The sequence below is a fragment of the Hibiscus syriacus genome, unplaced genomic scaffold (assembly GCF_006381635.1).
Source record: "Hibiscus syriacus cultivar Baekdansim isolate YM2019G1 unplaced genomic scaffold, ASM638163v2 tig00113124_pilon, whole genome shotgun sequence".
NCBI classification, from domain to species: domain Eukaryota; kingdom Viridiplantae; phylum Streptophyta; class Magnoliopsida; order Malvales; family Malvaceae; genus Hibiscus; species Hibiscus syriacus.
The window spans coordinates 1,149,568-1,164,990 of record NW_024063444.1 but is presented as its reverse complement, the minus strand read 5'-3'; the positions used below and the strand labels follow the sequence as shown (position 1 = coordinate 1,164,990).

The window sequence follows — 15,423 nt, the reverse complement described above, 5'->3', positions numbered from 1 at the left end:
TGATCCCTGAGCTTTTATACTCTTTTGTTCAAAAACAAAGCAAGCAAGCAAACAGTGTCTTAGTTTTGCAGATTAAAGACAGCATATTTATGGGTACTTTTTGATGGTTCCAGAAGATCTTCCTCTCTTTTCTCTTTCGATCGTATTATAATTATTACCTCATGCTTTAGCTTTAGCTTTGTGTTCTGTGTTTTGTCTTTGTTTCCTTCTTAAATGAGTCTTCAAATATGGTGAGATAAGCTAAAAAAACTCTTGTCCGAAACGATCTTTGTTCTTTTGTTTTACGTCTTTTTTTTCTTCCCATGGGTTCCGGTAATAGTGGTAGTTTGCAATCTTCAAGTGGTGGCGGTGAAGAGTATGATTCACGCGTTGAGTCAATCTCAGTTTTTTTCAACCATAGCCCATTGAGCCGTATCGGTCATAATCCTTTGGGTAGCCAACCGCCGCCGCTGCCGGTGCTAAAGCAACCACAGAGCAACTCTTCATCGACTATGTTCGACCCTTTATCGTACTTAGATCATCATCCTTTATCAAGATCGGTCCTTAATCTCGATGCGATTGGGTCCAAAAATCTAAGATCTGAGCCAAATTACACTGATCTTAGTGGGTTCATGGCTGCCTCATCGGCATCACCAAGGACTCAACAGCTGTTCACCAACCAACAATCACATAGTAGAGACAGTTTTCCATTGTTGCAGGTCCCTCAAGGACCAGAAAGTTGGAACCAATGCTCGGTTTCCGTTACAAATAGCCAACTAAACAACAAGAGCAAGACGGTGCGTAATCCGAAAAAGAGAAACAGAGCTTCTAGGCGTGCGCCAACAACTGTTATGACCACAGATACCACCAATTTCCGAGCCATGGTTCAAGTGTTCACCGGGATCCCCGAGCCACCCTTCACCTCCTCACCTTTTCAAGGAGCTAGGCTCGATCTAACCCATTTCGACCCTTTATCACCTCCTCATTATCTTTTACGACCATTTGTTCAAAAACTCAGCCCTCCACCTCTTCTTAGCTCATCGATGGCAGACACTATAGTTTCTAATCCTAGAACTAACACCAACAGCAGCAGCAACAACACTAGGTCTGGTTCAACCTCCATCAACTACCAACTACCATCCGAGTTAGGCCATTTAAAGCAGACTCAGAATCTACTCAACATCAACATGCAAAACCCGATTCTTAACTTTCAACCTCTCCTTCAAACCCGTCCAAAATACCCACTTTCAGGTTCAAACATTACCGGAACAAAGTCACACGAGTCCTTGGATGTTCGTTCCGAGTTTGGTTTGAGCCAAGGCCATGCCAATACCAGCCTCGCCGAGCTTCAAAACATGGTATCTTCAAAGGAACATGATCAGAGTCTCCTACGTTCCATGAACGGGAAAGTGAGCAACTTATCGGATTTTCACGGGGATGAAGAACCGGAACACGTGGCTTCGAGAAGTGAAGGTATGGTGGAATCATGGATATATTCATCAGATTAGGAGTATCTAAATAATTTCATCGTAGAAAAAAAAAAGTTTTCAAAATTGAGAAAATCTGAACAAAGAATATCAAGGAAATGATGGTGAATATTTTTTCACAATGATACACGAAAGAGATTGAATCTTTTTTGTTTATAATTATTTCCATATTAACCATGAAATAGTTTAAAAGTTCAACCCTATTTTGTCTTCCTTTCTGATCTTTTAGGTTAAACCCTCTCCTCTTAATTTGATTATATGGATGTGTAAATAATACTCTCTCGATTTCATATTAATTTTCTCATTGTATTATCGTTTTCATCATACACTGATTATTATGACGTCTCTTACTTAATTGCTGTTCTTTTGAATAAAAACATGTTTAATACAATATATTTCTGAATTAAAAAAAAATCAACGAATTAATTGTAATCTTTTATTAATATCAATATAACGAGTAGTATAAGGTACGATTTAGCATCATGTTTTCTATTACTTTTCCCCGTTTTATTTTTAAATATTAAAAAAATGAAAAAAAGGATATGAAGTATCTAAGAATGAAATCTTTGAAATAAGACAAAGATCGATATATATATATATTCTCTCCGTCCTATTATTTGTTTTTGATATTTGACTATGTACATAGTTTTAGGAGATATATTTAACTAAGATAAATGATAAAATTATCCCAAAAAATGATTGATATATTTGATAAATTGATTTTGGTAGGTATAACATAGTGGGATATAAAGATAAAAAAAAATTATTAATGTTGTTGTTTGTTAACTTTTTTTTTAATAGAACACTTTAAATGTAATAAATTTAAAAATTAAAAGAAATATATTTAGTGGGATAAAGGGAGTATAATTTGGGGTTTGAAATTGATGGGTATTGTAAGGATCAGAATGTGAATGTCAATCGAATAACGAAACCATGAAAATCTGTGCTGTCTGCATGAAACCCTTTTGGTTTTAGTTTATGTGAACTTTAGTTATCCGAACGAGGAGGAAGACAACTTAAACCCTATTATATTTGTCTTAACACTTTATAGTGATAGAAATATGGTGATATGCAATTGAATTTAAAAATAATTTAAAAAACAAATCAAATTATCTCATTAATTAAATGAAAATCGTTAACTTTAAAATTCTCAAATTCAATTACCAATAATTATATAATATTTAAACGTTCATTCTTATTAAAAAAAATTTAAAACCAATTCTATCACTTATAATCCCTAGATTAAAAAAAGAATATTTTGAAATGATTTTCATGCTTCTTAAAAAATTAATGGCTTAATATAAAGATAGGTGTATAAACTAAACTAAAAATTAACTTTTTGTGTAGTGCCTAAAGAATTTTTTCGTTAAAAATAGGTGCCTAAAATTTTTTTCGTTACACTTTTAAGTGCTTACGATAAGAAAAATCATTAAGTGACACGTGTTACGTCCAGATTTTTTTAAATTTTTTAAAAATATTTTATTTTTTAAAAAATATGAACGTGAAATGTGCCACTTAAAGATTTTTTTAATGGTAGACATATAAAAATGTAACGGAGAAAACTTTAAATATGTATTTTTAACAAAAAATTCTATAGACACTAAAATATTTTTCGAGACATTCTTTATGTACTTATTTTTGTATTAAACCAAAATTAATTTATATAAGAGAAAATAACTTGAGTGACCGAAAATACCTTATAATATACGATTTTAACCAAATTTTTTTGGATTTGCAAAAATAACCAACGAATTCGCAACTCAATTTCGAATTTGCAACACAAAATCCAATTTCGCAGCACAGTTTCCGAATTTGCAACACAAAATTTGGAATTTGCAACACAAAAGTCGAATTCGCAACTCGAATTTGACAATTTCGCAACACGAATTTTCTTTTCGCAACTCGATTTTTAAATTCGCAACAAGATTTTCTAATTCATAACGCGAGTTTCAATTTCACAACATGAATTTCGTTTTCGTAACTCGATTTTTGTATTCGCAACGCGAATTTTAATTTCGCAACACATCTTTTAATTTTACAACACAAATGTTTTGGGTATATAAACTACGTAGCAGTAACAACTCATAACCTAAACCCCTAAATCGGAACTCAGTCCATCTCTATCTCTCACTCTCTTTGGCGACATCCGTCCCCATATCCGACGATATCCTTCCCCATCTCTAATTTTTTACATAATTTTATTTCTATATAATTTTTCAATGATTTCTCTCCCAAATTATCAAGTATCAACTTAATAAATGTATGTTTTTCTCTAAGTTAGTGATGATATCTAGTTTATAGCTCGTTTGTTTAGTAAATTACTTTATTTACAATTTGTAAAATGAAATCATCTAATGTTGATCATGTTTGGATAGATTTGTGTTATGGAGGGTCATGTGAGAATGTTAATGGTGTTTTACAATATATGTCTTTATCCATGAATCTTCAACTAAAACTGTCATTAAAAAAGTTAACTTATGAAAATCTAATGTTACGTGTTTCAAAGAAATTGAGTTTAGAGCCTCTAAGTGGATTTAGGCTATCTTATCAGAGAAAGAGTAAAGTTTTTTTGTTAACCGACAATGAAGATGTTGAACGATTCATTGCTTACATTAGTGTTTCGCAAGATGATGTTACATTGTATGTTGTTGAACCTAGAAATAGTGAAGTTGGATCAGTAACGGGTAGTAATCAACTAAGTTCTTCAACCTCAGTTTATGGTGCTCACAATGTACAACGTTGTTATCAACCTCAAAATTTCATGGTTCCACCACAATTTCATCACCAAGAAAATTTTATTTCACCACATTTCCAATACCAAACTCAATATCAAACACAATCTCAAAATCCACAACTTTTCCCTAATCCAAATCCCAATCAATTTACAGACCCAAATTCCGGTTTTCGTATTGACCAGTTAGACGATGATGAGCCAACAGATAAAAATGTGAGTACTAGACAATATTCAAAATTTGATCTTGGTCAATACCCGAACTTTGATCTTGGTCAATACTTGGATTTTGATGATGTTTCAGAAGAAGAAACATACCCTGCTTATTACAATAATGATTTTGATATTGGTCAATACCCGGATTTTGATGATGAAATATCTGCTGCTGAGGAAGATATTGTTGATGATAATGAGGAGGAAGTTACAGCTATGAATGAACATGTTGAACATCCATTATGTAATTCATATAACCTTAAAGAAAAAAAAGAAGAAAAATAAGAAGTTCCCGAAGATGGGCTATCAACTAAAAGTTAACAAATCAAGCAAAGATCGTTTTGAAACAAAGTGTAGAATTGACAAAAACTGTACGTGGCGTATGATTGCAAAGAGGATAAAACATTACGAAATGTTTCAAGTTAGGACTTTTATTGATAAACATACATGTTCAATAACCCAAGTTTTTCCTCACCATAGACAGACAAACAAAAAGGTGTTGGGTGGTTTTTTGGCTGAGTTGATGTTTTTGAATGGTAAAGTATATCGGGGTCATGAAATTATAACTGACATGAATGCTCGGTTCAAGATTAGTATCTCATATTCTCAAGCTTGGAGAGCCAAATGTTATGCCTTGGAATTGTTGAGGGGGTCGCCAGAAGCATCGTTTGCCCAACTACCGGCTTATTGTCACAATTTAAAGCTGAAAAATCCTGGGTCGGTAACTCATATCAAAACATATAGAGATGGACATTTTGAGTTGTTGTTTATCGCCATTGGCGATGCGGTTAGTAAATCAATATAATTTTGTTGACTCATTTTTGTTAGTTACATGTATTTCACATTTAAATAATTATATTTTTTATGTATATTATTTTGTAGATTCGTTTGTTTATTACTTGCATGTGCCCAGATATTATAGTTGACGGAGCATAATTGAAATGTTGATACTTGGAACAAACTTATTAGCAGTAGCCATGGATGCTAACAATGAGATACTGTCTATAGCTTACGGGGTTGGCAAATCTGAAACCTCTGATTCATGGACATGGTTTATGGGGCATCTTAGGGATTGCATAGGTCCTATTAGCAATATGACAATCATATCCAATAGGGAAAACTCAATTGATAACGCTATTAGAAGCTGTTTCCCAGATGCTTTTCATGGACTTTGTGGTGTTCATTTGTACAGAAATCTAAAATCAAGGTTTACTGGTATAAAAAATCACAAATGGACATACTGGAAGGCTGTAAAAGCTTATCGGGAAGTGGATTTTAATAAGCATATAAATTGTTTAAGACGTGTTTTGCTTCAATGTGCTCAAACACTAGAAGATGTCGGGTTTGAAAAATGGTCAAGAGTACATCAACTTGGAGCAAGATATGGTTTCATGACGTCTAATAGTGCAGAATCAATCAACGCTCTAAGTCGTCATTCCCAAAAATTACCCATTTCTATGTTAATGGAGTTTTTTCGAGCCTCTATTCAACAGTGGTACTATAAGAAAAGAAACCATGCATGTATTATTTCTTTAAATTCGTAACTTATCATATTTAATAGATTTTACTAAGTATTATTTATTTAAAATTACAGGAACATTAGAACGTCGTGTTACACCATGGACTGAAAAAAAGATAACGAAACGTTTTGTGAAGTTAACGTCATGGAGAGTTGAACCATGTTCAAACACTTTGTTTGAAGTCTTGGATAATAACTTAAATGGACTTATCGATCTAAATGCAAAGACGTGTAGTTGTATGAAATGACAAATAACTGGTTATCCATGTGGCCATGTTATAAAAGTTGCTCTTCATCTAAACCAAGATGATTCAAGCACATACGCTATGGATTGCTACACTACAGAAGTATATCGACAGACTTATGCCGAGATTGTCTACCCTATTCCACATCATTATGAGTGAGACATACCAGATGACTTACAAACAGTTTTTCTACCAGTTACGGACAGAAGGCTACCTGGCCGACCAAAAAATCACGATCGTATACCGTCTAAGGGTGAAGAGAAGAAGATATCGACATGTAGTCGGTATAAGGAAAGTGATCATACAAGGTTGACCTGTGGATCACCAGTGCCATCACAATCATCTTTTCCTCCACTAAAATATGAATCTTCATCAAAATCGAAAGCTCATATGGTGCCAAATAAAGGGAAATCAAAATCGCAATCAAAATCAAAATCCCAATCCCAATCACCTTCATCTTTTGAGACTATTAACTTAGGTGATTTTTTTGATGCAAACGTTGTATTATGTATTCATGATTGTATAACACTTATTATATATTAATACTAATAGAGTAAACAAGAACGTGAAAATGGTAACTTTGTATAAAGTAATCTTATATTACTATATTAATAGCTCTAATATGATCATAGTTTTTGTCTGTATTTTATAGCTATAATCATCTGAACATTGCAGTTGCTTTATATGTATTTTATGTGTGGATGCATACATTTTTTGCACTTAGGCATGCATTATTAAGCTTATATTACTATATTAATAGAACTAATATATTTATCTGTACACTTGAGTTTGACAATTGCTATGATCTGTTTAGTTATTATCACTTATCAAGATTGTTGTCTGTTATCTTTTTAAAGATGTTTGTCTTGAATGTGAAACTAGAAAAAGATGGTTATTGTGAACTTCTCCAGACGCTTGAACTTTAGTTTTGTAATAACTAAACAAGTATGATTAGTAGGAAAATTTGCATAGTGAAAATTCGCAACTCGAAAATTGAAAATCGTAACTAGATATTAAAATTCGCAACTCGAAAATCTAATTCGCAATTCGCAAAATTCGCAACTCGATATTCAAATTCGCAACTCGAAAATCAAATTCTCAACTCGAAAATGAAATTCGCAACTCAATTTCGAATTGCGAATTTCATTTTCGAGTTTCGAATTCGATTTTTGAGTTGCGAATTTTAATATCGAGTTGTGAATTCGATTTCCGAGTTGCGAATTTGATTTTCTTAAAGATAGTTTGCCTTTAACAAGGTTTTTGATAGTTTGCCTTCAATATAATACAGATTCAATTAAACAAATCAATCAAACAAAAAAATTTCAAATTATTTACACTTTACATCACATTGGTATGTATGTGCCCCAGACAATATTCATAAGTGGTTGAACGAAAGAGAAGAAACTTAATTATATAAAAAATAAATATATGACAAGACAAACAACCACAGAGCTTTCCACAGCTTACATCCAATTGAAGGTAGCAACACCTTTATCTGATTTGTGAGAACAGTTGATTGTCCAAAATTCTTCGGGCTCATGTGATTATACTTCCCAATAACGTTCCACAACAAAGCCAAGTGTAGGGAACTGCGTTGTTAAAAGATGTAAGACACGGCTGTAAATAAAATATACACCCCTGATGTTGCCAATTCTCACCGAACCTGACAAGGACCATAACTTAGAACAACATTTTGTCATCTGTAGCAGAATCAATAACGAATTTATCTCTCAACAGCATAGTCTGAAATCTGGTGAAGGAAGCTCCAATTCGTAGATCTATTTCTTGATAAATTTGTAAACATTAATTATTTTCTTAGTAGATATTAGCTTGACAAATACTAAAAATGACAGAAGTAAGACGACATACAATATACTTAAACATTCATTGCAAATCCAATTGGAAAAATATGGAGACCTAACTTGTATTCTCCCCAAACTTAACTGATATTAAACAACACTACTCGTCACGTATGTTACAGAGACACGATTGTAAGGGCCAAGCATGGGTGTGTTCAATATTTTCTAAATTCCCAAAACATTCAGATATGAAAATAATGAACTAAGGAAAAAGGAAATTCTCACAAGGTCATAATGTCGCATATCAACCACTGGATGCAGGTAGGCAACGTCTCGCATATATCTCTCTAGTCATAAAATGCCGAAACGACAACCCTACTGCACCTCTATCTCTATCTATCGGAGGTAGAAATTGTTTGCCTCCTCTCGTCATACGTTCCAAGCACATGCATACAAACGGACCACAATCCCCTCTAGCTATTGAAGCTTATTGTGGCGCTGTCTCATCTTTCATCATTATAACTTTTAACTTATTCGGCTTCTTGTTTCCTGAATTAGTCCAATAAGTAATCTCATCCAAGTATTTAGACAAAAGATGTCCATCCCCTACAAATCATATCTTTCAAAGCAGACAATGGTATGTAATTCAGCATGCTGTAATATACTATCGTCTTCAATGATGGGAGCTGAAGCTCGACGAGAAACCAATGATGACGTTCCATAATAGGGATAAACACCTGCAATATTAAATAAATAATACTTTAACTGCACACATCAAATAAATTTGATGAACACCTTTAAATATACAAAAATAAATACTAACCTTATTGACCTCCCACCACTTAGGATAAAGGATAGCTTTGTCATTACCTAACGCATATGAAGCGTCTCTCTGATCCTGCAAGTGAGCTGCGTGAAAAGACGAAGGCATAATAGTTCATCGCGTCTTTTTGAGTTTCTTCAATTTCCATAAAATCAGAAGTCGTGTTACCCATGCATCAATATGTTGTTCTATAAAAAAAAGTACATATATCAGTGAGTTTAATAAATTAAAAATATAATCAAAATCAATATAAAAAAATATAATACTTACCCCCATTTGAAATAGCCATTATCTTCAACCCTTAATAAAACACCCCACCAAGACCGCTCAAGAAACAAATGTATATTGTCGATTTTGCATATGTCGGTGAGGCACCCCTTGCTCCGTTCATGTAGATAAAAATCAACTACGGTCTTAGCGTAAACGATATTATCCTTAACTGTGTCCGGTAGTGTGCATATCTCGTGCTGAGGAATGGTAATGGCCATATCGGATCCAGAATATCGAGCACAAGAGGGGGTTTACCAATATGTCTACATATAATGGAATGTGGATCCTGAACGATACGAGGTGGATCCTGAACGATGGGAGGGGCCTTTGGAATGATGAGAGGTGAATCATAAACAATGGGAGGTGAATCCTGAACAATGGTAAGTGGATCAGGCTTCTTTTTACGCAGTCTTGGAACTATTGGGGTGAAAGGAGACGTAATGGCATGTCCACGACGTCTGATGCGTGAACCTCGTCGTGCAAGAAAAACGATATCGATATATCTGAAGAGAGATGACTGGTCTGGCTCGGAATTATAGTGGTCATCATGTAACATATTATCATCGGACCTCTAAAAATAAATTAATACATAAATCAGTAAATAAATAAATAATGTCGAAAAAAGGTTATTTGCATTTTTATAATGTTTCTTCTAAAATTAAACAAACTCCTCGCGTAAAATACGCACCTCATTCTGCAACGATGAAACAATCTCACGTAGAGCACCCACCTCATCACGTAAAACAACTACCTCACAACGTAAAGCACCATTGTCATCACGTAAAACATCTACCTCACCACGTAAATCACCTACCACATCACGTAAAGCACCATTGTCATCATGTAAAGCAACGACCTCATCATGTAAAACACCGACCTCATCACGTAAATCAGTTAACTTATCACGTGAAGGTAGGAAACGAGAAGATAAATATCGTGGCATCTTTGTCGGTCGCCTATCATGAGGTGATGGTGGAGAAGAGGCTCGATGATGTGATGGAATAGGTGATGGATCTCGGTGTCGAGGTGTAGAGTCGGCTAGAGGTGATGGATCTCGGTGTCGAGGTGTAGAATCGGCTCGATGAGGTGATGGATCTCAGTGTCGAAGTGGAGAATCGACTCGATGAGGTGATGGATCTCGGTGTCGAAGTGGAGAATCGACTCGATGAGGTGATGGATCTCGGTATCGAAGTGGAGAATCAACTTGATGAAAAATTGGGGGGTGCTCATCACCCGTCCCATAAAAAAAACGCCTACTAGTTTGCCACCAATCAATGGCAACCTCAACCTCTATGGATATTAATGTCTGTAATGGATAGTTTGCCTCCTAACAATATAAAAGCCTATATAAAGTCAAACGTCTACTAGTAATAAATTGTTTATATATGGTAGTATTTGTGTTTACTTACATCATCGATCGTCATATATGGTAGTATTTAATTCCAATTCAACTATCGGATCCTCTTCCAAGTAATAGCCCTAGGAATATCATTTGAATTCTTGATGGCATAAGTACACATGCTGGGAAATGCCTCAAATATCTAAATCTACAATATAATACACAAACATTAATTTTTAGTAATTGTTAAATAATTAATTTTGGAAACATTAAATAATTCTTACCTTAAAGGCCGAAATAAAGCCTGTCAAAGTGTATTTGGAACCATATCCATACAAACTACGACGGTCCTCAAAGGCAGACGACAATTTCTTCCAAGTAGCTTTCCATATATATGAACCCCACATAAACACGTTCCATGCATCTAGGTCATCTACCAATAATATTAAATCCTTACAAACAGGCTGTCTACCCTGTTTTGCTAAAAAGTCGGCATACAAAAGTAGTAAAAGGCATACTCGGACAACATCAAGGTCATCCATCTGAGTAAAACCATCTTTAAGAAGTAATCTGCTCAAATCATCGACGTGTAAAGTGGCCATCACCTTTGCCAGGTCAGGAAAAAAATGAAATAACCATGATGGGGTGACAATATGTCTAGTGTACAGACCTAATTCATTGTGTCATCCGAAACGTAGACCAATGACCAAGAAAAACTCCTCCCGCCCAAAACGAGTATACGCTGGTGGAAAATGAAACCATATCTCCTCATCGCCACGTGGTATCCCCTCAGGTAGATCGTTAGTCATGGTCTGTAGAAACAAATGAGTCAACAAAGCATCTCCACTTGGATGTTGTACTTTCAGCCATGGCCCGAAACAAGTTTTCTCAAACAAATTTCTTTGGACAGGTGTAAGTGTCGACGCAATTGTAGTGGCTAGGCTTAATTTATTCCTTAAAGTCAATGGAGCCGAAAAAAATTCCTAACAAAAACAATAAAAATACTAAGTTAGATATATAAACATTCTATCATACACAATAAACAAATTATACACAATAAACAAGCATGATATTAATCTTTCAAACTAGCCCGGTATTCACCCAAGTCATTATTCTATCATAGTGCATCAGATAACATTCTAGAAGTAAGCATATATAAACAAAAAGGACAACATATAGGTTTAGTGCAGGTTCAAGGTCTCTCAGCATAAGTGTTGTGCGTAGAAGAAGTGCTTAAATTTTCAAGAAAATCAAATTCGCAACTCGAAAATCGAATTCGCAATTCGAAACTTAAATTCGCAACACGAAAATCGTAACTCGAAAATGAAATTCGCAACTCGATTTTCATTTTTGAGTTGTGATTTTCGTATTGCGAATTTAAGTTTCTTTCATAAACTACTCTTCTTCTGCAAATTGAAACTTGAATGAAATGCATTACTTCAACCAAAAAACAAAGGGCGATGGCATAATGTAAGTCTATTTACCAAATACTAACTTCACAGGGTTAAAGACTAAACAACTGTTTGGCAGCAACCGAATGAATTTACTAAGCAATCTAAGTGAAATGATTAATCTATCTATGAAAATGATTAATTATCTAATAATAATACAAAAATTTCAAAATAGAAAACTAACCCTCGGTGGTTGATTTTCCATTTGTGGCAATGAATGCTTGTGAGAGGGTGGTTGTGAGAGATGGAAATAGAGGGGGGTCGCCGGAGATGGGGACGGATGTCGCCGAAGAGAGTGAGAGATGGAGATGGGACAAAGTTGCGATTTAGGGGTTTATGTTATGAGTTGTGATTTAGGGGAATATACCCAAAACATTTGAGTTACGAAATTATAAATTGATTTGCTAATTTTAAATTCGCGTTGCGAAATATAAAATCGAGTTGCGAAAACGAAATTCATGTTAAGAAATTAAAACTCGCTTTGCGAATTAGAAAATCTTGTTGCGAAAACGAAACTCGTGTTGCGAATTTAAAAATCGATTTGCAAAAAAGAAATTCGTGTTGCGAAATTGTCAAATTCAAGTTGTGAATTCGACTTCTGTGTTGCGAATTCCAAATTCGAGTTGCGAATTCGGAAACTATGTTGCGAAATTGGAGTTCGTGTTGCGAAAGTAGAGTTCGTGTTGCGAATTCGAAATCGAGTTACGAATTCGTTGGTTATTTTTGCAAATAAAAAAAATTAGTTAAAATCATATATTATAAGACGTTTTCGGTCACTCAAGTTATTTTCTCTTTATATAAGGGCCAGGAGGAGTGACTAGCAGCGCTGAGATTTGGGGAATCGTTAGCCGCCGCAACATTATTTTTAAATTCACATCAAATATCTCCGTCGTCTTTGAGTTTGTGCTTCGTTAGTATATTATACTGTTTTCTTTAAATAATATTTTTAAGTAATAATTATAATTATAGCTGTATAATATATAATCAAATAATTATTATAAAAAATAACTAGATTATAATAAAATGTATATTAAAAAAATTCTTTCATGAAATTCATGTACAATGAGATTAAACATAAAACATCAAGAATTCCATAACTTTAACGTTGCCATTGAATTAAGATTTTATGGATTATTATATTATTTATAGTTACAACTAATAACAATAATTTTTAATTTAAATATGTTAATGTAAAAATTTAAAAACGGTAAATTAAAATATATACAATATTTTGATGTTAAACTATTTTTTACTCTTTTTTTAGGTTGTCAACAGACAGATTTATTTACGGTTTTATAATAAGAAAATATGATTGCATGAACCGGTGTTACATCTCAAATGTGGTAACCTTTTTCATGTTATTGATTGATAGATGATGATTTTTTTTATACTTCCAATTATACAAACCTCCACACCAATGGTTTAAATTTTGAAGGATGGCAAAGGGGTGTTTTTATTTTTTATTTTTTTTTGAATCTTTTCGAAAGATATGATCAATTTTGTTGTCATAAATTGGTTAATTAAATTACCAATGATTTAAAAGTTAAAATATGGTTTTTTAATAGCTGAAATGCTTATAGGATAATATATATTTAGAATGTTTTTTAACCCTTGATGATGCATATATTATGTGGACGTAATTGTTCGAATTCAAAACTTCTAAAAAGAACAACAATCCTTTACTACTGTTCATATTTAATGGTTACACGTGGATAAAATTATACCCCTTCTATCCCACTAAAACAATCTATTATTGACTTTTTAGGTCATTTTTAGCTTTGACTCTTTATTATTTAAAATTTATTATTGATAAAAATATGAAAAAATATATTTAAAAAACTTTTATTAAATAATTTTTGAAACATATATTTTATAAAATTTAATTTTTTAAAATATTTAAAATAATCATCATCAAAGTTTAAAAATTCTGACTTTTAAAAAGTCAATAAAAAACAAATTTTGTGGGATAGAGGGTATAATAAATTTTAAAATTTTATATGTATTTATGGATAGAGTATAATTGTATTTTAATTATTTATAATATAAATTATAATTATATAATTATAGTTTAATTTTTAAAATATAAATATAAAGTCAATAGCAAACGTAAGATAATTGTGTATGTCAAAATGATTTTGGTATTATTATTATTAATCAATAAAATTCATTTATATAATTACATTAGTTATTTATTATTATCTTATCTTCTTACATAAGAACACATCTGACATAATTTAATGCTGTCTCTAAATCTCCAAGGTAAAGATCACTGTAATAAGTTCTAAACCATAGTTAGAATAGTTATGTCCATGCTACTTAAGTTGCCTAAATGCATTAACGACTACCTTCTCTTCTTACATAAGAAAACATTCGAAGTCATTTAATAATGTATCATTAAACAACACATAATATTTTTTCCAGATCCGAGTTGAGTCAACGCGAGTACATTGTCCAAATCACTTTTAGAGTCAGTTGTTTAAAAAAAAGATTTCGAAAAATGAATTTTAGAAAATGAATTACATCCCCTAAAAATATTTTTTAAAAATCATTTTACGTTATTTGGATGATATTGTGTAATTCATTTTTCACTAGTTAGTAAATTTTTGAAAATTCTTTATTATAAACATCAAATACTCATTTAAAAAATAGACATCAAATACAATAAATAATATTATTTACTAACAAAATATTAATATTATTTTTAGGGTAAATTACAAATTTGGTAAATAAACTTTACTCTCTCTCCTATTTCACTCAATGTACTTTAAATATTTTTAATTTCCTTCATGAACTTAATAAATTAGGTTTTTCTTGGTCACTCGACCGTTAAATAGTTAATGACGTTAAAATGAGCAGTTATACAGATGCAAAACAACGTCATTTGCTGATTTTTTTAAAACAACATTGTTTTTAACGTCGTTAACTATTTAATGGTGGAGTGACAAAAATATGAGAGAGAGAGTAAATTTCAGTGACAAAAACCCAATGTATTAAGTTCAATGAGGAAACTTAAAACTTTTAAAGTTCAGTGAGCAAAGCAGGAGAGACTGTAAAGTCCAATGATGAAAATTTTAATTTACCCTTATTTAATAATGTCAATATTATTATTAAAATGTTATATCTATAATTATTAAATAAAATATTAAGATTATTCTATTCTATTAAAATAAAATGATTATAAATTATACTAATTATTTATTAAAATAAGATAATATATTATTTAATTATATTAATTACTTATTAAAATAATAATATTATTTAAATATTAAAAATTATTATTTTAAAATAATAATATTATATTTTAAGAAGTATATTTTAATAAATAATTCTATAATATTGTTTTTATGCAATTTATAAATAAAATTAATTTTATTAATAATTTATTATATATTATTAAAATAAAAGTATAATATTATATATTATAATAATATAATTCTAACAATAAATATAATTTAATAATTAATATTTGTATTAAAATGATACTAAAATAATATATTAATATTAAATATATAAAATAATAGTATTTGAAGTGATTATGCTTTGAAGTGAAAAGTTCATAAAATGACT

At 31.9% G+C, this 15,423-nt stretch overlaps 1 protein-coding gene across 1 annotated transcript; it reads left to right on the top strand.

Moving 5' to 3' along the window:
• Positions 1–232: 232 nt before the first annotated feature.
• On the top strand, positions 233–1,487 carry LOC120185713. The gene has a single exon (XM_039189860.1). The coding sequence runs from the start codon at positions 303–305 to the stop codon at positions 1,485–1,487; it is 1,185 nt and encodes a 394-aa protein (XP_039045791.1). The 5' UTR covers positions 233–302.
• Positions 1,488–15,423: the final 13,936 nt, after the last annotated feature.

Excerpts from the sequence above, each read along its gene's own strand:
- LOC120185713 (XM_039189860.1), top strand. The coding sequence starts at position 303 with ATGGGTTCCGGTAATAGTGGTAGTTTGCAATCTTCAAGTGGTGGCGGT.